Source organism: Acinonyx jubatus, chromosome D3 (genome assembly GCF_027475565.1).
Source record: "Acinonyx jubatus isolate Ajub_Pintada_27869175 chromosome D3, VMU_Ajub_asm_v1.0, whole genome shotgun sequence".
In the NCBI taxonomy this organism is placed as follows: domain Eukaryota; kingdom Metazoa; phylum Chordata; class Mammalia; order Carnivora; family Felidae; genus Acinonyx; species Acinonyx jubatus.
In genome coordinates, this window is record NC_069392.1 from 54618311 (window position 1) to 54641696 (window position 23386).

General features: G+C 40.7%; 1 protein-coding gene across 28 annotated transcripts in view; it reads left to right on the forward strand.

Moving 5' to 3' along the window:
- The window catches only part of DTNA (dystrobrevin alpha), a 352058-nt gene that overhangs the window by 222849 nt on the left and 105823 nt on the right, over positions 1-23386 (forward strand). For all 28 annotated transcript variants that reach the window (XM_053206596.1, XM_053206598.1, XM_053206597.1 and 25 more), the window contains 2 exons: positions 2421-2488; positions 12207-12287. In XM_053206596.1, coding sequence (XP_053062571.1) covers positions 2422-2488; positions 12207-12287 — 148 coding nt within the window. In that variant the 5' untranslated portion in view covers position 2421. The remainder of the gene's footprint in view (positions 1-2420; positions 2489-12206; positions 12288-23386) is intronic.

A 23386-nucleotide genomic window follows, 5' to 3' on the forward strand; every position in this document is an offset into this window, starting at 1 on the left:
TCTCTCATTTCAAGTAATTTCTGAAACCAGTGTAATCTGAACTGAACTCTTCTGTGAGTCGCTTTTGGGAAATATAGGTGAAGGTCTGTTTCATGGAGAGCAAACTTAGCTCTTACTGTTTTTCCTCTATTTATTTTTGTTCCATTCTTTTTTTTTTTTTTCAAAAATACTAACTGGACCTATCATTTACTGGTTGGATTTTGCTAAGCACTGTGAAGGATTTAGAATTTTTGAAGTTACTGCCTTCAAAGGCCTTACAGAGAGACACAAAAAGCTAATTAGGAAAGAGATGTCACAAACAGTACCAATGGCGGGATTCAGGAAGTAAGCACTGTGAGTTTGGTGCCTAGTCTTCCTTTCCCCCATATTTTCCATCAGAACTTTCCAGCCTGCCGTTCTTTGTGATTTATTTTTAAAGGTTCTTTTCATCTCATTTCAACATACAGACAGATGCAGGAACGTATCGTTGGTTCTATCCCCTGTCTCTATTGTTCCGGTTCGGCTTCTAAGCTCTTGAAATAAAGATTGGAAGCTGTATCCAGACTATTTTGTGAGTGTAAGATTATTATCTACCCACTTCCTCTGGAGTAAAGGAGATGGGGTTATATGAATCAGGAAGGGTGTGTCTTTCTCCAGATCTCTATATATCCACCATACTTTCATATTTAAAATCATAAAAAGAAAGTACCTGTGTTCAGCAGTGAATTTTTACCAAATTGAAGACACTTCATTAATAACTTCACTCTTTTCCAATTATTATTTAGGCCAGACCCCGGTTACATCATCACCCATCATGAATGGGAGCACGCTCCTCCCTTAACTCTGTAAACCAAGGCTGTTCCATGTCCTTCTTTCCCTTCCTGGCAGTTGGCAAATAACCCTTCCATCATAGAAACAGCTGGTGAGGCTGTTTGACCAGTTTGATTGACATCACTTTGGTTGTCACCACTAATATTTTCTTTTACCCTCGGGTGAGTTATTTGTGCACAGCCCCATTATCTTTTGAGCCATCTTCTACAACCTAGTTCTGTTAAATTTACCCTCAGGTAGTCAGTGGCTCTCACACTCACCTATCTATCCACTTCTATGCCTATAATTACTTCTTTGTGGTTTCATTGCTTCTATGCTTTTGTATCCCCGCCCCCCACTAGAGTATAAACACTTGAGGGACAGGAACTCTGTCTGACTTGATCACTGCATACCCAGAACTTAATGTGATTCCTGAAGTATAGAAGGCACTCAATAAAGATTTATCAAGTGAATTTTCAGCATTGAGAAAAAAGGGATAGCAAGCAGGCTGTGGAGGTTCAGAGGAAAGGCACCAAACCCAGCCAATCATAGAGAGTTAGGAAGAATTTCAGAGGAAGACCCACCTAAACCAAGAGCTGATGGGTTATTGCAGATTAGCTAGGCACAGAGAGAGAGAAATCCAAACCAAAAAATAGCATAGACAGAGAAAGAGCAGGGTCCATTAAAAGGAGGCAAAAAGATCAGCTGTGCCTTCTGTTTACCATGCCTGAGAATCAAAACATGTTAGTATGTGTGTATATTCATTGAGTGTATGAGAGAGGAAACTTTAGTTTTTAAAAGTTTCAGTATAATAAAAAATCAACTCCACCAACCTATAAAACCTTTACTATTTAGCCCAAAGTCCTCTAAAGTCTATTGGGCTAAACAACATTTCCATTAACTTTTCTCATTATCTTCTTTTCCTCAAGTCAAATTTTAATTTTTAAATATTTTTTTATTGTGTGTCTTAACTGTTGGCATTTTCCTAGTACTTTTTAAATGGTTACTGCAGACAGTGGTATGGTTAAGTAGAGAGATGTGAACCTAACCACCTTGCATGAAATTATTACATACAGAAAAACTGTTGCAGGTTCCAAACACTCAAATGAGAGATCAATATTTGGAAAATGACCTCCTTGTAAACTGAGATTTGAGGTGAGTGGGGACAGCCTCCTGCAGAATATGGAGGAAGGCAAAGTGGTCTGGAGTCCAAATGTCTACGCCATTCACTTTGAGACTCTCAATCTCATCATTTGTCGAATGGAATCCATAATATCTGTTCTATATTCTTCGTAGGGATTCCCAAAACTGAAAGAGAAACTATATGTGAAATGAGTCACCTAACAGATGGCAGATGGTTGTATTCAGTTTTGCACAAGGTCATCTGCTATTGTGGTTATTTTTATGTTAGCAAATAAAAATTTTATACCCTTCCAACAATTACAACAACATCGCGTATGGAAAAATATGCGTGGCAATTTAAATTAGTGAAAGTAAAGCTATACTTTTTAAATACACAGTTTTAAATAGTTTGTGTGTGTGGCATAACTATAGCAAGTGTGTTTACATAGAAATGGTTGTTTGCCTCATTAGCAGGAGGGTAATAACATTATAACCATTTTGTCTCATAGAATGATTGAAGATAGTGGGAAAAGAGGAAATACCATGGCAGAAAGAAGACAGCTGTTTGCAGAGATGAGTAAGTATGGAATTTTTAAGGAACACCACGTAGTTTCCATTGAATCCTCACAGAAAGACTGGAAATAACCATTTAATCCTTATGGCACTTGTGCTTGTCCTTAAAACCCTAAATTCTTTGTATAAAATGTACATTTAGGCATTTTTGCTTCCTATCAGGTAAGAGTTAAACTAGTCAGTGAATCATCATAATGTATTACTGGAGTGTATGTTTTCTATGAAGGAAAAAGTTTCGCTGAGCCGAACGCGTGTATACCCACACACAGACACGTGATAACCACTATTTAGTGTTGGCATTAATACAGTCCACAAAATTTTAAAGTCTGTGTTCATGCCCCCTCATTATCACAGCATCTGGCATATTGTAGGCACTAGATACAATTCGTGAAACGAATTATTGAATGTCTTAACTGCAATATGATAGCACATGTCCATGTTAGAAAAAAGAGAACTTGACATGGTGGGGGCACCCACCTCAAATTACATTTTATAAAGAAAAAAGTACAATTCCCTTATTGTCTTTTTATCTCTCCTTCCCTGCACAGGGAATAAGGATGAGCAGACATGAGTTGTAAGCCTTTCTGTCTGAGAAGGCTCTAGACAAAATTAGGTTTCCACTGAAGATTGGAACTGATTTGGCAAGAATGAGGGTCGGGAGCAGATAAAGGAAAGTCCCAGATAATAAGATTCATATTTTCCTTTATCATTTCCCAATAATCTGGAGGCACCGAGACCGCATCAGAACTAACAAAAAGGAAAGAAAATTAAAATTGATGTGAGAAATCTCAATCATGCTCCTTGCTTTTTTCCACTTTCAGAGACACGTCTGAAGTGCCTGAGAGAATTGCAGCCATGACCTTCCAATTTCCTAGGCCATATTTGGTCCTGTATATTCACTTCTGGCATGGCCGGTCACCTGGAGTTGTGACCTTTGTTGATGCAAATCTAACAGAGGAAGAAACCTAATTATTGCTGCTTATCTACACAAAATGCAAAGCAACACAGGTGTCCTTCCATACCATAGATCCTTAGACTGAAAGTCAGGAGCCACATACATTATGGGCCAGTGGTTTGTCAGAAAAAGAAAACTATATTAAAATTTAACATAACGAACCGGTAAAGCCTTGGAGGAAAGCTTTGAATATCCTTGTTACATTAAAGATGTACCAGCCAACACACTGCAAGAATTCTAAAAAATGTGCTTATTTGATGCTTTTGTAAATACTCATGTAAGTTTAAGTCCCCTGTCACAGTTCCTCCTGGGGCAATTCTACCTGGGGCAATTCCTGGCACAAATACATATGTCACAAATGTCTCCCGTGTTAAAGTTGTCTGAATCAAAGGATGATGGACATAAGTTTTGCAGCCACAGAAACAGAAAAGCTCTAAGTGTTTCAAGTGAGAGAGACAGGAAAACTGCATTCGTTCCCAAATTGTAACTTTATGTTTTCATAGAAACTTCTCAAGGTTGTCATGCATCGTGCACTTTATTAAATCGTTTTTTTTATTTTTTAAGTTTATTTATTTATTTTGAGAGAGACAGTGTGAGTGGGGCACGGACAGAGAGAGAGAGAGGGAGAAAGAGAATGCCAAGCAGACTCCTCACTGTCAGCGCAGAGCTCAACGCATGACCTGAGCCAAAACCAAGAGTCAGGTGCTTCACTGACTGAGCCACCCAGGCACCCCTTAAATCATTTTATGAGTTCTTCTAATTAGTGATCAGAATTGTTAAGCAAGCCACACAAAGATGTATCTTTTTTCCTTGAGTATGCTAAATAATAGACTCAGATGTTGGCCAAAAACAGGTAAACATATCTGACCTTAACAATGCTTTCGTGAGCATTATATTTAGATCAACACTAAGTAGGACATGTCCACAGCAAGATTCTGCCAGATAAGACAACTGGCTGATTTCAAAGGGAAGAATTGATTTCGATAGATAGTCATACAAAAGAGAAAGGTGATCTCACTGAGAATGTGTGAAATAGTTGAAAAATAATATGGGTTACCCCAGCAACTCTCTCTGAGGGACTGCAAAAAAAGACAAGGAAGCTATTAACAGGGAAGACTGACCTCAGGCCTTGGAAAGTAAGTTCCTCCAAGAATCTGTGAGGGAGCTAAAAAAGAAGGAGGAAATTGTAAATCTGGTCAGCTGAGTATTTTCTAGAAATAATTATTTTTTAAACAGCAAAAGGAAGTGCCAAAGAGATTTTTGTTTCGGAAATTACAAATGCCAAAGAAAAATTGCATGTGAAGGTGTTAAGGCAGGGAAGACTTAATTCAAGACTATTGCAATGCAGTCAAGACTATCACACGAGAGAAGGGAGATTGAACTCAACTCCCTGGAAGGCAGGAGGGTTTTTAAATACCAGAGTGAGCTAGTAGCGAGCTACTGCTAAAGTCCTAAAGATTATTCGTGGGGAAGGTGATCAGTTGTGTTTGCCAGTTGTCCCAATTAGGAAGTTAAGCTTCTACCATCCACAGAGACTGGGAGATCTGCTCCAATGATTACATTTCAAAGGTTTGGTTCCCAGGTCCTTAAGAAAGATATTTCTGGGATGTAAAACTGTCGAGAGGCTAGGAGATTACTTCTCAAAGGGGCAGACAGAGAATTTACGATGAAAAGTTTTCTAAAGTAAATGCTCTAAGAAAAGGAGCTCAGAGGCTTAGAGTCAGGAAGAAGCCTGTCTGGAAATTTAGTCAGGCTCAGGGAAATGTTAAGGCACCTTAGCCTTACAAAGGCCAGAGAACAAAGGACATAGCGAACAGAGAACAATAATTGATAAGAACAACTGGTAAGAAATTTAGGCAAATTCAGGTGATTACAGCACGTATGCATTAAACATCTACTCTGAGCTCATAACCACAGGCCTCAGAAGCAAAAAGAAATGGCAAAGAAATGAAATTAAGGATAGCGTGGACTCACATATAAGCAAAAAAAGACTAGCCTTGTATTAAAAAAAAAAAAAAAAGCAAAACGAAACACTAACTCTGTGGCCACCAACTTCGATTAAAGAAATTCTAGACAGGTTGCCCTTAACCAAAAATTCCCTTCAGTATAATGCCCTAATTATCAGTTTATTTGGTACCTTAGATTAAAACTAAAAAGACTAGTTAAATGTAAATGTCATCCTCACCTTGGCTTTTCAGCCATCAAATAAGTTTATCAACTCAAATAAGTTTATCAGGTTGGCTTTTAGCAGAATAAATTGTTCTTGGAATTAAATCACCTTCTCTGTTTTTCTGCTCTCAGAGGACATCACTCGGCCTTATATGACACTTACTTATGAACTTGTCAGTCATTGTTGTGAATGCTTCCTAAGGTAGCTTAAAGAAGGTAAACCATAGACCTTTACCTTCAAATCCATTCTCTATAGATGCTGAATAAATGTTGGTTTAAAAGCCTACAGGGCACAGGATAGGTAGGTTTTAATCAGAGGAGAGTGATTGGAAGACATTCCTTCAGAATAAGGAAGGCTATCTAACAGGATAAGGAAGGGCCTGAGGAGAAATCACAATGATACCACTGGCCTCTGCACAGAGGGGGGATGGAAAATCAAAGGGAGGCATGTGTAGGTACTTGGAAAACACCCGAATCCTTCAAAGGCAGATAGCTCTTCAGGAAGTGGACTCCAAGTCAGCACGTGGCTAATGGGAATGGAACCTACAGCATGATTTTGCAATGCACACTGTGACTTTTAGGAAAATTGATTTCAAAAATTGAAAACAACGACACGAATGAGCCCACTGCTATGAGCCCACCATACACACCACTATAGGCCATGGTGGGTACAGGGACTATTTCCACTTGCTTCTTCATTTCTCTTGCTCTTCAGCCTCTTTAAGATGTTAATATCATGGGTCACCATCCTGGAAATACTTTCTGATGTCACCACCCAAGTCTGGTCTCCTGCTGTTTTTGACCACTGCCTTTCTCTTTTTCTGTCTCTTAGCAGATCCCAGACACCCTGAAGCCAGATCATACCAAAGCTTTGTTCTTGAACAATTCCCTCCATATACAATTTTACTTTCTCTCAAGGCTTCACCTTTATTGTCATGGCTCCCAAGTTTCAAGGAGTCCTTCAAAACCACATCCATGTTCTCCTGAACCATCTTATCCAGAATAGTCAGCATATAAAGTCAGTGTCCCTCCAGCCTTGCTTCCTCACTGTCAAGGCTTCTACTAATGAAACAACTTGAGGTGGGCTCACCATTTATTCCACTAACAGTGCCCATGGCTGTATGCAGAGACTTCTCTTGGAAGAATATTCCCAGTCTTGGCCCAGTTAAGACAAATTGCTACATTTTATGTTTGTTGGTAATTCTGAGAATGTATGCCATAGTCAGGAGTTCCATATCTGTATCTCCAACTGCCGCTGATATCTCCACTTGGACATCCACAAGCATCTCAATCCATGTAAGCCCAAAACTGAACTCTGCATTCACGCACCTGCAAACCTATGCCTCCTGTTTGTACCTTGGCTCAGAGAGGGCCTCCCCACCCCACTAAGTGTCCTAAGAGAGAAATTTGACCATTATCCTTGACCCCCTAGCTCCTTTACCTCTCTCTCACTCTCTCTCTACTTCACATACACACACACACACACACACACAATCAGCAAGCATGGAAGAGTTCAGACATGGAATCTTCATAGGCTTCATCTTTATTCTGTAAATATTTGTTGAGCAAATTTGAAAAATGAATGAGATATTTAATTATCTTAATGACTTTATAAAAGGCTTTATAATGAGCTATCAAACATGAAAGGCAAAATAATCTTTAATTGTGTGAAACTATTTAGAATGTAATAAAACTAGGGGCACCTGGGTGGCTCAGTCGATTAAGTGTCGGACTTCAGCTCAGGTCATGATCTCATGGTTCATGGGTTCAAGCCCCACGTCGGGCTCTTGCCGACAGCTCAGAGCCTAGAGTCTGCTTCGGATTCTGTCTCCCTCACTCTCTGCCCTTCCCCCACTCACACTGTGTCTGTCTCTCAAAACAAATAATTACAAAAATTTTAAAAATTATTAGAATGTAATAAAACTAAAGCCAAGAAGTAGGTAAGATAGGTTGGTTGGTTGGTTGGTTGGTTGGTTGGTTGGTTGGATAAATAGATAGATGGACGAATGGAGGGAAAGAATGTAAGAGGTAGGAGGAAGGAAGAGAGGGAGAGAAGGAGGAAAGGAAGGACAGAGAGGAAGAGCAGAGAAAAATCTTGAAAGGAAGAACAAAAGAAAGGAAAAACAGGATTTGTAGGAGATTAGCAGTGTGATCAATCAGAATTTCTTAACTGCACTTTGTTTTTGTCTTTATCACTTTCTTCCAAGTATGACGTGGATATGAGAGATTGGAAGACAAGATACAAGAGCATCAAATTGCCTTAAGTGGATTAGCTTTAAATGTTCATTATGAAAAGTTTCAAATATATAAAGAAGTGGAGACAGTAATATTCATCTCTGCCCTTAATTATTTAGCCCCAGTCCCTTCTGTATAATTATGAAGCAAATCTAAGGTATTATTTAAATGAGTTGAATCTGCATGTTTTAAAGAATTATATCCCAGTGATACAATAATACAGGGAAAAATATCATCCATTTTTTTCAGAAATAATGAGACCATTGCAAAAAAATTAAAAATAGGGAAATGCTATACTCATTTTTTATCAAGAAGGAAGGATATGGCTTCTTGAGAGTCCAGGGTATGAACTTGTAGGTTTTATGATAAGATGGATTCATTTTCAGGTGATGGAAAAAATATAGTGCTAATCCTAGACATTTCAACATGCTAAGAACAAGGATTGCTCTATTGACTTCTTTATGCATTTATTCAAATTCTATCTTTTTTATAAAGGAATTAAGTCAGCTAATTTCCCTTTTTAATAAGGCTCCTAGACTGCTAGCTCAGGAAAATACGATAGCATAAAAATGAACCTTAATTCAACAAGATACTGACAAAGGCTCTTATGTTGTGCATGTGTTGGAGATGTGAGTCAGTTTGCCATACAATTAGGTTGATTTATAGGTGGTGTTGTGACCATATCTGCAGGAATAAGCAATGGGTCAATCAACTTGGAAGGCAGCCTCTAGTAGTATACTAGAAGAGTCTATGTGTGGCCCTGTTCAGGTGCTTGGTTTTAACCAATAACTTGGACACAGAAGACCTGCAACTACTCCCAAAGCAAACTACAAACTTATAGACTTTCAAGAAGAGACTACCCATGTAAAACTGAATTAAGTTTCTGGTTTATTGGGGGTGGGACAAATAAATATTTTAAACAAGGGGGATAAGCAGAGCAAGAGCCTGTGCAGCATGTCTCAGCTCAGCGTTTTCGGGTCCCAGGATCCAGATGGATCCTGTGGTTGCCACTTACATGGTCTGTGCAAGGTGCATCCCCTTTGAACTTCAGCCAGGAAGAACTTCTACAAATAGGAAACATCTAGAGACCCTCAGACCCCTTCCTGATTCTTGAACAAAAAGAGGGTCAGTTAAGTCCACATCATGATAGGGCAGGGGAGAACTCCCTAAGCACTCCCGTCCCTAAGCATCATCATTACTACATGTAGGAGAGGTGCACCTTTGCCAAATTGCCCCTAGAGCCTCTATGAGAGGGAGGTGCAGAGGAGCTAGTATTTCTGTCCTCAGAGGATAAAGTTTTGCTGGAACTAAGACATTTAATTGTCTGCTGCATCACAGCCCTTTTATACCTGCGGATTATCATTATTCTTAAAGAACTCATGCAACTAATCTATGTCCCTAATGTCTTCTTTTAAAGGATTATTTTCAGATACTGAGACTCTCTTGACCGTTGAGCCAAGCTCAGCATCAGTAAAAGTACATCCTCATCAGGGAAAAAGGCAGATTTAGTGTTCAGGTATTTCTGATAGTCTCTCTGTCTCTGGTTATCCAGAACCCTAGAGAATTAAGTTTCTAAATGAGCCTCTCAGATTTACAGAGGACACAAAACTGGGAAGGCCCTTGGAAATCCCAGTGGCAAAATCAAAAATTTTAAAACTATCAGAACAATTACAAGCATGGGATAAAAATTAAAAGAAACTAACCAGATAAATATGAAGTCCTATCTTCAGCCTCCAAATAAGCATTTAAGTAGAAAATAGAAAAGATGTGATCATATGTAAATACATATGATTTTTTTCAGCTTTTTAATGAAAAGAACTAGAGGAACGAGCCATTTATTTTTTAAAATTGCATTCGTGGGGTGCCTGGGTGGCTCAGTCAGTTGAACGTCCCAGCTCTTGATTTTGGCTCAGGTCATGAACCTGAGGTCTTGGGATCGAGCCCAACATCAGGCTCCGTGTTGAGCATGGAGCCTGCTTAAAATTCTCTCTCTCTCTGTCTGTCTCTCTCTCTCTCCTTCTGCCCCTCTCTCCCATTTTCTCTCTCTCTCTCTCTCTCTGTAAAATAAAAAAAAAATTAATTGCACTCATAATTGTCCCTATCAAAACTGGTCATGATTGCTTTCTATATATTCTATACAGAGGAGGCAAATTTGGGTTAATTTTGTATATCTCACTTCAATGAGATACGAGCCAGCCATAGAGCAGAAGGACCAGAATGGATGAAGGTCTCAAAACTGTCTGATGGTAATAGAGAATAATGATAGCAACATCCACGTATTGAAGCCCTATTGTAGGCCTCACTCTGTGATAGACATTGTGCTTGCAATGGTTATGGAGTTGAATGGCTCCAATGTCAAAAGGTCAAGAGGTTATGTCCCCCGCCAAACTTTAAACTCCTCAACAGCAGGGGCTTTTCTACATAGCCTTCAGATGGTAATGAAGATGCTAATCAAGGTGCTTCCCAATGTGCAAATTATCAAGTGGCTAGAAGCAAAGCTTCTGTGTCTCTAGAAGGGAAATCACATCAAGTGGATTGAATTTATCAGGAGGCAAATTAAAGCTCAAATATAAAAAAGGAATTTCTATCACTTATTGTTGCTAAGGAAATGTACAGGAAACCTTTTTAGGAGTCCCACCTGCTAGTAGGTGCTCACTATATACAAGCTTCAGAGGTTACCAGCTGGTAAAGCTGATGCTGTTATCTCCATATACATGAAGAAATCAGAGACCAAGTAAAAACTTGTCAAAGTTCACATAACTGGGAAATGACAGATTAAGGTTTACTGACTCTAAAGCTCATTTATTTTCACAAGTGATAATCATTCCTATCATTGGAAATAATCTTCTATGGCCATTGTCTACCTGTCCCGCTCTTGAGAACATTCTCCGTTTAGGAGAATTCCTGCACTGGGTGAGGGTTAAGCCCTCTCTCTTTGGTTCTTCAGGAACTCAGTATCAATGAGCCTGTTTGTCAAGTAATCAACTCTCATAAGAATGAATGTTTAATGATCTGCCTTATAAAACTATAAAGCAATAGGAGTATTGGTATCATTTGTGAATGAATCTAAAGAGATCAGTTTGAATCAAGGGAATGTTGATGCTCTCAGTGCAGGACACGTGCTAATTCATCCCGAGTTTGATTAGAAAAGCACTTAATTGGCCTCCCAATATAATTACTTCTAGGCCAGCTCATTTACTTGCTGCCCTATTATATTTTGAAGCATTCATGTAGCACTTTTACTGGTGAAGTTCAATATATGTCAAAAATAGCTCTCTGCCTTTATATCTGTTATGAACCATAAACAGGGCTTAACGCATGCCAAATATTGAGAAGCAGAAAAGAACAGACATTTGTTGAAAGTCTGCTTTGTCTTAGACACAGTCTAGAGATGAGCCCATTCAGAGAAGGGTGGGAGGACCACCAGGATCTCTGGTGTGAATGGGACAAAGAGCCCATCTGCAGGGCATTGTGTGGAGACTCGCCCAAGCCGGGCAGAGGTCCTGGGTAGAGGGTGGTGGGAAATACCGTTGGGTAGGTGGCATGGGAAGAGCTTGGATTCTGAGCAGAACATTCAGACCTGGTGCTGTGAGCATCAGAAACCATGCTGGATTCTTGAGAGGAAGAGTAGAATGAGGAAAGTAGTTGAAGAATATGGGGAACACGTACCTCTATGTTAGAGAGGAAACGGAAGCTCCGGTATAAAAAAGAGTAGTGGTTGTTTTTAGAAAGTCTCCTGTGAGGTTGACAGGCAGGTTTGCAGGATAGACCCTAGTAATACTGATGAATACTTACACAGCTCGAACTACGTGCCAGGCAGTGCCCTCTGTGCTTAATTATAGTCACTCATGTATCCTCATAATTCTGTAAAATAATTAGTAGTAGTATCATCACCCCCATCTTCCAGATGAGAAAACTGAGGTTTCTACAAGCAATTAGTCACACAGCAAAGAGGCCCAGCTTTCAGCGAGTACTCACCTCACAGCTGTATTCTGATGACCAATCACCGCACATCTACAATGGTTATTGGATGATAGTGCTGTCATCTTGCTGGTTAAGTCACAGCTTGACTAGATTGTTCTCAGAAGCGGCAGACACCGCAGGGCTGAGGCTGTGTTCCTTGGCCCACAAACATGGTTGACAACCTCATCTCCCGTGTTGGATACTTGTGTTCTTTTCCCCTAGTGTTTGAGGGGTGTGAGGCCAGACCTTTTCAAGTCTTAAAGTTGTGTTTGTGTTCTAATAAAGGTACAAATCAAATTAAGTGAATGGGTTATATCTGTAGTTGCTTTCTCTGTAAATATTATAAATCCCTTTCCACACACATGGCATACCATATGTGGACGTTTCTCCCCCCCACCAGGGGCTCAAGATCTGGATCGTATCCGACTCTCCACCTACAGAACAGCATGCAAGCTTAGGTTTGTGCAGAAGAAATGCAACTGTAAGTATGCCAGTTGTTTGGACTAATTACCCTCATGAATCCTATCGTTTACATTTGTTATAGTTTATTAAAACTGTTTTTCTCCTAAGTGTTGATAAAAAAATATGTTTACACAACAATAAAAAGAGGACTATGATACGCAAAAGGTAGAGAGACTATTCGTAAGTAATTCTGAAGGCTGAATTGCTGCTCTCAACGGCTGAAGTATTGAAATGGATAAGCCTCTAGATGTGTCCAACTTCCTGTCCTTGGAATGGTTTAAATCTGGGTGGATATTTTTCTTCTCTTCTGTAGCCTTGGTAGTGTCGATGCTGTGCCATCAAAATGGCTTCCAAGAACTTTATAAAATACCGAATATGAAGTCCTCTTTGTATTTGTGTGTCCTTTGCAAGTATAGGAGAATGTTTACAAGCTCCTGGAAAACATAGAATTTTCTTTCTGAAGCTACAAAATTAGCACGTTGTTTCAGAGTATTGACTACATTTGCCTACATCAGACAACAGGAAGAGAAGAGGCAGTAATATTTTAAGAAACAAAGGGACTTGCTTCATCTTTTTCCCAAATTTTAAAATGTCAGCGGCCAGCTAGATCACTAATCACAGCGAGCCCTTTACATCTTCTGCTGCACCGTCGCTTCCATCATATCACACCCCATCCATTTTCTGTTGGAGAGAAAAATCGCCTCATATTTCCTGTACATGAACTTACTCTTTTCTTTTTGTAAACTGTCTGCTGTAAAAATTAATAACTGTTCTTATTTTCTAATTAGTATTGAATGGATTAGAAAAATGAATACCATAATGTTCCCCTGAGTACATACACAGTTTTGAATAAGTGGCCTAGGGATTACGAACATTGAACGTAGAAACCAGCCGTTTCCACACCTCTACCCTCCCCGAGTCTCCAGCAGGTGTTTCTTGGGGGCCCTGGGCAGGCCAGCCCCAGCCCCAGTCTTCCTGGCTTACAGCAAATCGTTACTAATGGCGTGGGCAATGTGTATTTGGTCTTCGAGTTGCTCGTCTACAGCTTATTCCTCAGCCTCAGTGGCTGGACATGGGGCTGAAGTTTGGGGCAGGATGACAAAGGAGTAAAAACAGATCAGCAAAATATCGAAGACATGTTTGACTCCTTTCAGGAAGCTAAACCAATAAAAAAAAAAAAAAAGAAAGTGGGGAGACAATGAGAAGAACACTGCACACTACAGATGGAGGAAGGAATTCGTGGATGTCCTTGCAGCCCTGGGCACTGATGAGTCTATAAAAGGTCTTTTGAGGACAAGGAAGAGGCTCACATTAAAGAAAAGCTTTTCTCCCCCCACCTCCCCAACCCCACCACCCATATTAAAACACAAGGAAAAAATCTCCATGTTTTTGGCAATGAAAAAGTGATAGAATCCTCCCACGTGATTTCCTCATTACCACTCAATGGTCCTTAAAATAGAAGGGTGAGGAGAAGGAGCAGGGACAAGAATTCTGTCCTCAGAGCTTTGCCAAGCAGAGTTTCATCAGGTCTTTCAGCAGAGACGGGAAATTGCAAAAAGGTATTACAAAATCATAGGGGTGAACTAAAAAGTAAATAATAAAAAGAAGGAAGGAAGGAAGGAAGGAAGGAAGGAAGGAAGGAAGGAAGGAAGGAAGGAAGGAAGATGGGGGAGGGAAAGAGGGAGGGAGAGGGGGATGGGAGGGAGGGAGAGAGAGAAGAAAAAAAGAATCGTGATTTGACAACCACCCCTGCAGCCAACATCACAAAGGCCCTAACTGGCTCCCGCCACCCTGGGGTGACATTGCTTTCCTGCTGCTCTCAGGTCATGGCCCTTTCTCATTCCTGGGGCATCTCCTTTTCCTCTTCCTATTCTTTTCTGGTCTTCATCCTTATCCTGCATCCAGCATCATGTCATTGTCACATTGATCTCAGGGAAAACAGTGCTAGTCCATCCCTGGGTGGAAATAGAACTTTCATACCTGCCCAGTTGACTCTCAGTGCACCCATTCATTTACCTTTTAATTTAGAAAGCTTATAACGAGCTCCTCCTGTGTGTTCAGCACCATGCTTAGGTGCCCGGGATGAAGCAATGTGAGTAAGACACGCTCTCTGCCTTAAAGTTGCCCCAAGTCTAACTGGGTGGATGGAATTTTAAACAGACTCCTAACTCAGTGTGGAAGTGTAATGGTAGGGATATGTGTGCAGTGTTGTGGGAGCACCAGGGAAGCAGTGCCCTACCTGGGTGTGAGGGCCAGTAAGAGGAGTTCCCTGCAGAGGGAGACATCTAGCCTGATTCTTAAAGAGTTAGTGGACATTACACGGGGAAGTGTTATGCCTGACAAACTTCATCTATTTTAAGATGAGGAAAAAATTACGTTCTATGCAAACTATACAAAACTAAGGCTTAAGGAAGAGAAATGAGCAGGTTTCGGATGCTAAATGAAGCTGCTTTATAAAATCATTTCCACCTTGAGCAGAAGCATTGCATGCACGTACAATATGTGTTTGCTGAGTTTTCCTTCCTGACAATAAATATAACAGTTGTGATCTTGAGGGGCTTGCAAAATGCTAACACAGCTGAGTCTGTTTTATCTTAAAGGTAGAGCCTTCTTTTTAAGATAACCAGGACCTGATGTTTATGTGACATAATATCAGTCAACGTTGAACCTACCCCCCTTAGAGGAAGGTCATTTTCATCTGCAATAAAACATAATCCACCATAAATAATTGTACTTTGTAATGGAGTTTTACTCTACAATGAAAGCAATAAGAACCAAAAGTCCAGGTAGTGTGTTTGTAAGTACATTGCTTTATTGGAAATTCTTACATAGCATTTACTTCGTAGAAATCAATGGACTTTGGTGGAGAACAGGTTATTTTTCAGTCCAGACCTTATTTACAGGTAAAATTGATTTTGTATATTAACAAAACTAAACTTAAAAACTACATGATAGAGGTGAAAAGCATAAAAACTGACCCTTGTGAAGTCATCGCCTACAAAAAAATATTGTCTGGATATAGACTTTTAAGAGATTTGTTTTCTATCTGATCTCAGATATCAGAAGGGTTAGTTAATTCCCTGTATTTCTGTCCCCACAGCCCTTGCCTACTCTCTTTATGGTTTCCCATATAGAACACTGATTCCTATCACCGCCATTCATGTTCATTCCCTTTAATACAATTCCTGATGGATGCTGAGAATAACTGGTTCCCAGGATTCTAAAAAACCTCCATTATAAAAGGCTAGAAAACTGTAGCCTTTGCACTAAATGCAGCCCTAACTTTTGTAGAGACTTTGAGGTAGGAGTTTTTACAGATGAATATTTTTAATAATTTTAGAATAGGGAATGCTACTTATAATCCCTGTTAAGCAAAATGTTATCCCTCCCCGCAAAAATTCCAGTCTTCTCGTTGGCAGACAAGCATTAAAAAAAAATCACACTCCATTATTGTATTTTTAATTTCATCATTGTATAAATTTTTCTCTTGTTATATATATGCCATCGTAAAATCTACATAATATTACTATGTAATACAGTAGTGCCCCATTGTCCACACACACACAAAAGATATTTACCAACCTCTGTTATAAAAGGAAAATTGTGGGGCACCTGGGTGACTCAGTCGGTTGAGCAGCCGACTTTGGCTCAGATCATAATCTCACAGTTGATGAGTTCAAGCCCCGCATCGGGCTCTGTGCTGACGGCTCAGAGCCTGGAGCCTGCTTCAGAGTCTGTGTCTCCCTCTCTCTCTGCCCCTCCACTGCTCGTGCTGTGTGTGTGTGTGTGTGCGCGTGGCTGTGTGTGTGTGTGTGTGTGTGTGTCTCAAAAAAAAAAAACATTAAAAAGAAAAGAAAACAAAAATCGTGAGAAACCATCTTTTCTGTTTTCTTTTTCTCCTTTTTCAAGTTTATTTTTGAGAGAGACAGAGACAGCGTGAGCAGGGGAGGGGCAGAGAGAAAGGGAGAGAGAGAGAATCCTAAGTAGGCACCATGCTAGCACAGAGCCCAATGCAGGGCTCAAACTCACAAGCCATGAGATCATGACCTGAGCCACAACCGAGAGCTGGACACTTAACTGACTGAGCCACCCAGGCGCCCCCATCTTTTCTTTTTTCAAGCGGAAGATTCTTTATTCCTTCAACTTTCCTCCATGGGGTCTATTTTTAAGTCAGCTTCTTTCCCTTACCCTTCATGTTTGCACACTGTCATACCCTCCCTCCCCGTGCCATGACTAGCACATTCCCTAATGGAACAAAGGAATTTGTACCCCTAAAAATTAGGGGGCAGCAAGTCGGCAATCTTATTTTCTAGGAAGAACAGGACTGAATGGAGAATATGCATACTATTCCTAATACCGCTTTCTAATCAACAGCCTTCTCTTTAACTTCTGGGTTTCCTAAGAACTTTCCACAAAAATAAATACCCTATATGCCATGTAGGCATAAGGATGTGTGAAATGGCAACATTCTCCGCCTTTGTTTTAAACAAATAACTATTTTCTGCCAGAACATTATTTCCTCGGTCAGCGCTGACATGGTTAATGATCCAGATACCCTGTAATGTCAGCAGATCATTTTTCAGAAATTACTTTGGAGTCAATGGAACGCAGCCTTAAGTTCATGAACAGTAAAAGAGAATGAGAGAAATAAATCAGAAATCTCAAATCCCTCCCTGTTTAATAGTAGAAACAAAAGTACGGAGGCACTTTCCTTTAGTTCTTCTGGTCACAGTCTGAATTTTCCTTTTGTCACTCATATCAGCTAAAATTTAATTAAAATTTCACGTAAAAGGAAAAGAGGAAAGGTATATATTAGTATCTGAGCTTTCAGAGCTTCTCAAATGTCTTCCCTCCAATAAAAGAAACATTTTTATAAGTATTCTTCATCCGGTTATAATTTAAAGTTAGAACACATGCTTTGCCTTTAATAGCTCTAAATTTCTTTCAGGGTTTCTAGAACAACAACAACAACAAAAAAATGCAGACACCGGTTTACCTAATGGCTTCTCTGTCACTGTGAAATTAACCCATGTGAGTGCTATATATGTGGTGGGTCCTGAATAAATATTCTTCTATGAGTGAATGAGTATGCTTCACTAGATTCACTTTTCACCAGCCAACTGACTAGTCTTATGCTTCAGGAGTAGGCTTTACATATGTTTTTAGAAATAAATACTAATACCCCATTCGTTTTTCTTTGATTGGGTGTGCCAGCATATTCTTCCTCCCTGCCATATTCTTAAGTACGTGGGATTTCGGTGGCCTGTACCAGTTTTCTATCGTTACATAACAAATTACCCCATACTTAGCAACTTAATACAACACACATTTACTATCTTACTCTTTCCGCTTTCCGTAGGTCAGAAATCAAACACAGCCTAGGGTCTCACAGGGTCTGTGGCTCTCTTCTGAGTGAACGGGCTGTTGGCAGAATTCATTTCCTTATGGTTGAAGGATTGAGGTCTCCACTCCTGTGGACAGTCAGCTGGGGACCAGTCCCAGCAGGCTACAAGCCGCCTGCCTTCCCTGCCACGTGGCCCCATAAATGTTTGCTTCTACTTCAATGCCAGGTAGAGTGGGTCTCTCTGACTTCCTCCTCTGGGATCAGCCAGAGAAAACGCTCCTCTTTTAAAAGACTTATGGATGCGCCTGAGTGGCTCAGTCCATTAAGCGTCCGACTCTTGATTTCAGTTCAGGTGTTGATCTCCTGGTTCATGAGTTGAGCCCCGCTTCGGGCTCTGCACTGACAACACAGAGCCTCTTTCAGATCCTGTATCTCCCTCTCTCTATGCCCAAATCACACGCTCTCATCTCTCTTTCTCTCTCTCTCTCTCTCTCTCTCTCAAAAATAAACATAAAAAATAATAATAAAAAAATAAAAGACTCAAGTGATTAGGTCAGGCTCACCCAGAAGATCTCCTTATCTTAAGGTCAACTGATTTGAGACCTTAATTACATCTGCAAAATCCCTTCACAGCAAACCTGAATTAGCATTTGCTTAAACAATGGAGAAAGAAGGTATATCAACACTGAGGACCAGGAATCTTGTCCAGGGAGGTATGAAGAGGAAGGGGGCATCTTAGGGTTCTGCCTACCACACTGCCCAAGATCATGGACTTTTCTGCTTTCCAGGTAATGACATAGACAGCCTTGGGTGAAAAACCAAAGTTCAAAGTAAAATCTCAAGCAATAGGAACAGATCCCAAAAGAGGTATGTCTGAAGGCGAGAGATAGGACTCTTTCCTCTCAAAGAGTCACAAGGAAGAGCAGGAATGTTCAATTAGGGAAATAAGTGGCAGATGGCAAAACCTTGGAGCATAATTATCTGTGTTCCAAGTGATTTGGATACATATTTTCATTCTTGATGAAATTCTTTCTAGACACTTGTTTAGAATAAAGAGAAGGACATCGCGCTAGAATACTGCATTCCTAAAAGTTCCCTGGGGCGAAGCTGGTGGGGAGGGCAGAACGTAAGACCATTCAAGATGCCTGTGTGATATGGCAGTGGAGAACCAGCCCGTCTCCAGGCACCCTGCACGGAAGAACCTGCCCCTTTCCAGGCACCCTGGATGAAGACCCAGCTTCTTTCCGGGCACCCTGGACCTATGGCAAAGTCATTTCCTCTTAACTAGAGCACACTTCTGGTAGACGCAAAGCTATGCCTTTAAGGTTCTGGTGCATGTGATATGGGTTTAATTAAAGCAGCTTCTTCCCTTTCTCCCGCTTCTGCATTATACCAGGAAATCAGGACAACCGAACACTTTTGCGCTAGCAGTTTAGGAAAGAACCTCATCTTTAAATGCCCCAGCCCGTTAGGAAAGAGTGATGCGTGCACAGGAATGCCTTTCAAGCTTCCCAGGCCCATCCAGCAAGTAAGACTCAATGGCCTTCCCTTACGGTCTGCCAAGCTGTGTTCATGGACACCTACTGAATCAGCCCAGAGCCAGTGAGCAATGAAGGGCCCCCCAGAGGGTGCTGTCCCACAGCCTGGCTCCCAGGACCTTGGGGGCTCTGGTAACACTAAGATGAAACCAAAGACAGTCAGGAGGACAAGGATAGAATAGTGGCCACTCCCACATAACCACACCTGTGATCCATGACAACTAAACCAAGGAGGTTGTGTTCACATTTTGTTGGTGTCACCAGCAGTCACTCATTTATTTACTCACCCAACAAATGTGGACTGAGGTGTACTGCATGCCAAGCGTTATTCTAGACCATGGGGGGGACGTATGATAATATTCCTTAGTGTATAAATTAGTATTAGAAGAGTATTAGAAGAACCTCAAGTTTAGAATCTAATGATATGGTCTATTTTTTAGAAATCTTCAGATTTTGTGAGTATCAAATAGTAGATACGCTGTAAAACTTCGCTATGTAAGCTTATATCTAGCCTGTCAGCCCCCTGAGCAAACTGTCATTTTCTGAGGGAAAAAAAAATTACTTATAAGTGTGGTGGTTAAAGAAATCAAGTATATCTGTAGCTCTTGAAATAAATTGTCTAGCTATTTTTGATCATTCATGGTGTTGGGCTACGAATTCCACTTGACCTCCTTTTTAATCAGGAACGGTAACGTTCTGTTCATTCCGGATGAGGAGAGCATAGCATAAGAGATGTTAGGTGGATTCCCCTGAATAAACACCAGGTAAAATCATCTGAGAACTCAGCTTCTAACTTCCAAGTATTAGCCAAATGCCATGGTAAACAGAGAGCCTGTCCTGCAATGTTGGTCAAGCATATGGACCACTGAGCCTGCTACAAAGCTAATAATGCATCAGCCCTGAGCAGCTTAGTTTCTCAAGAATAATAAACCTCACTGTAAGATCAAGTATAATGCATTTTAATTCCCAAATCCAACACTGCTGAATAAGAAAGTGATGTCATATTGTGGGAAAGGATAAGTTGACAAAAAGTTATGTTGACCACACAGAATCAGAATCTGTTTTTGAACATGGTCAGAATCACCATTTTCTTCTCATTTATTTTCTGAAAGGGTTCAACCAGTTATAGGGACTTGGCTAGAATCAGCGCATTAGCCCGTGTTTTCCGGAAAGCAGACTCCACAACAAGGCTTCTGTGGAAGCCTGCTCATTTGCCATTCCAGAGCAGAAGTGGAACGAGGGAGGAAAGCCAACAGACAACGCAGGAATTTCTAAGGAACCTTTTGAAAGGCCGCAGAACTCTCCAGCCAGGGGACACAAGGAGGAAGTACTAATCTAGCTGCTCTGTCCTGCATTGGTCAAGGGGGGCCTACAAGTGTTAATACCCCCGTGCTTCTGGGTTACACTTGTGTGAGTGCTAGGCAGGTTCCAGGTGTTCCATTGAAGGTATGGAGCAAGGGCCTGAGGCCAGGTGCTGTCTGGTTGCAGCTGCCCTGAGCTGATCAAAGTCTGTGCCATGATGGTTCCTTCTGCAGGGGCTGGAGAAAAGGTGAGCCAAGGTTTTGAAAAGATACAAGAGAGGGGTCTGAAACATTGCCTCCTGTGTATCTTGGTTTTCTGTGTTGGACATTTCCTCATTAGTGTTTTCTACTGCCTTTTAAAGATTTTGTTTCAAAAGATACATTTCTCAGGGCACTTGGGTGGCTCAGTCGGTTAAGCATCCGCCTTCGGCTCAAGTCACGATCTCGCAGTCCATGATTTCGAGCCCCACATCAGTCTCTGTGCTGACAGTTCAGAGCCTAGAGCCTGCTTCAGATCCTGTCGCCCTCTCTCTCTGCCCCTCCCAATCTCTTTCTCTCTCTCTCTCTCAAAAGTAAATAAACATTAGGGGTGCCTGCGTGGCTCAGTCGGTTAAGCATCTGACCTCGGCTCAGATTGTGATCTCGTGGTTCATGAGTTCAAGCCCCGCATCGGGCTCTGTGCTCACAGCTTGGAGTCTGGAGCCTGCTTTGGATTCTGTGTCTCTCTCTCTCTCTCTCTCTATCTGCTCCTCCCCTGCTTGCACTCTGTCTCTGTCTCTCTCTCAAAAATAAGTAAACATTAAAAAAAAAAAACTTTAAAAATAAATAAATAAACATTAAAATATTTTTAAAAAATAAAATTAAATAAAAATTTTAAAAGGATACATTTCTCATATTAACTTCACTCAAGATACCTGCAGACAATCTGTACTGCTGATTAGCCATCTAGAGATCTCTTCACCCCAAATGCTAACGTATCTTCCAAACAATTTTCCAAGCACTAGGAAACTGAATCATAACTATTTTCTGAATGGGTGAATGGAATGCATTTTCAATTTCTGTCCCATTTTTTACTCCTATTGCACAAAGACAATTAATTATATACTTAAATGGTACAGAGTGAGTGCAGAAAAAAGTGACACTTCCCTGCCGATTGCCCCTTACCTGCTCTTCTGTGTCCCTGTGTACTTTGTTAGTGTTCACCATGGCCGCATTGGCACATGATGCAGGGTCACTGAGAGCAACTGAGAGCTATAAAGAAGAAGACTGTTCCTCATGGTTGCCAGCCTTGTGGATGCTCTTTCTCTTGAAACGTGGCCTCTGGCATCTGAGATTCTGGCCATCTGTTCAAGTCATAGTGTGTAAGGAATAATGAAAGTCCTGTGGGAAGTCATGCTCAATGAGTCTCATTGAGCTTTCCTGACATGCTGCAGTAAAGGGAAAGCTTCTGGAGGTGATATGTAGGGTCTGGCAAACGGAGTAGACACTCTACCCCATTCCATTCACTAAGCATTAGTGAGCACCCAGTTTGAACAAGGCATTATGCAAGTAGCTCTGAGGAATACAAAGATGAACAAGACAGAGTACATGTCTTCAAGTTAGTATAATTTAGTGCTGTGGTTCTTAAACTTTTCTCCTCATGTATCTTTGGGAGAATTGAGGAAAGCCACAGATCCTTTCCCTCAAAAGCATACATGACCCTAACCATAAAATTTAGTTCATCATTTCAGAGACCCTCCTCTCTTCCAAAGTTCAGGCAAAGGCTTATCAAAAAAAGGTGGAGACGGACACCTGGGTGGCTCAGTCAATTGAGCGTCCGACTCTTGATTTCAGCTCAGGTCGTGATCTCACAGTTCATAGGTTCAAGCCCTGCATCAGGGCTTGTGTCTGACAGTGTGGAGCCTGCTTGGAATTCTTGCTCTCCCCCTCTCTCTCTTTTAAAATAAATAAATAAATATTTTTAAAAAGTGGAGGGAACAGCCTGTCCATTAATAACTGTGGGAAATTTAGAGTGTCGTGAATGATCTGATATATGACGTTATCCAGGAGCAACACATGGGAGAGCATAGTTCCACATAAAGGTATTGGGGCCTCCTCGGGCACACATGTATGTAATGCTTTGAAAGACAGCCAAATGAAGAGTGCACCTGATGAAGAGTATAAAGCCAGTGCAAGAAAGCCAATGGCATATTCTGGAATTGTAAGAAGCCCAACATGTCTGGGTCATAAGACTCTTGGAAAAAGCTGGAAATGAGTAGGAAATGAGGTTAAAGATTGGGAGACTGGAATTCAAACATTGGTTTTCAAGCTTAGAAGCTTGGATTTTACTCGATAGGCAATGGAGCCTGGCATAGCCAGAGCTGGGACTTACGCCATTTCTTAGGGCAGATGGAAAAGGACATACACTGGCGATGACTAAGTCTTACTGTAAAAATCTAAGTAGAAGGCAGGAAAAGCCCAAACTGGGCCATTACAATGTAGGGAATGCTAAAGGGACATCGAAGAAACAAACCGTGTAGTGAAGGCTAAAATGACTACCCAGAGAGGAGATAAGATACGAAATCTTCTTGCTTCTAAAGTTATTAAATATATTCCGAACAAAGTTAAACGCTGGCAGTGAGAAATTAGTTATTGTTCAGATCTTTCTTTTCATTTACTTTCTCTTATTATTTTTACAATCATTGGTACAATACTTTGGAAAATAATAGGCTTAATAAATGCTTGCTCAATTGAATTTAGTTAAATTTAATTTACAGTATGACAGCTATTGAGACAACAATTATTATACCTCATTTTGAATAATGATGCTGGTCTACAAACACAATTTAAGGAAAAACTGAATACTTTTTCCTAATAGGCAGTAGATGCACTCCCAGGGCCTTTGAGGATTGGCATGATATCCTATTTGATTTTACACCAAAAATATGTTGTAGGC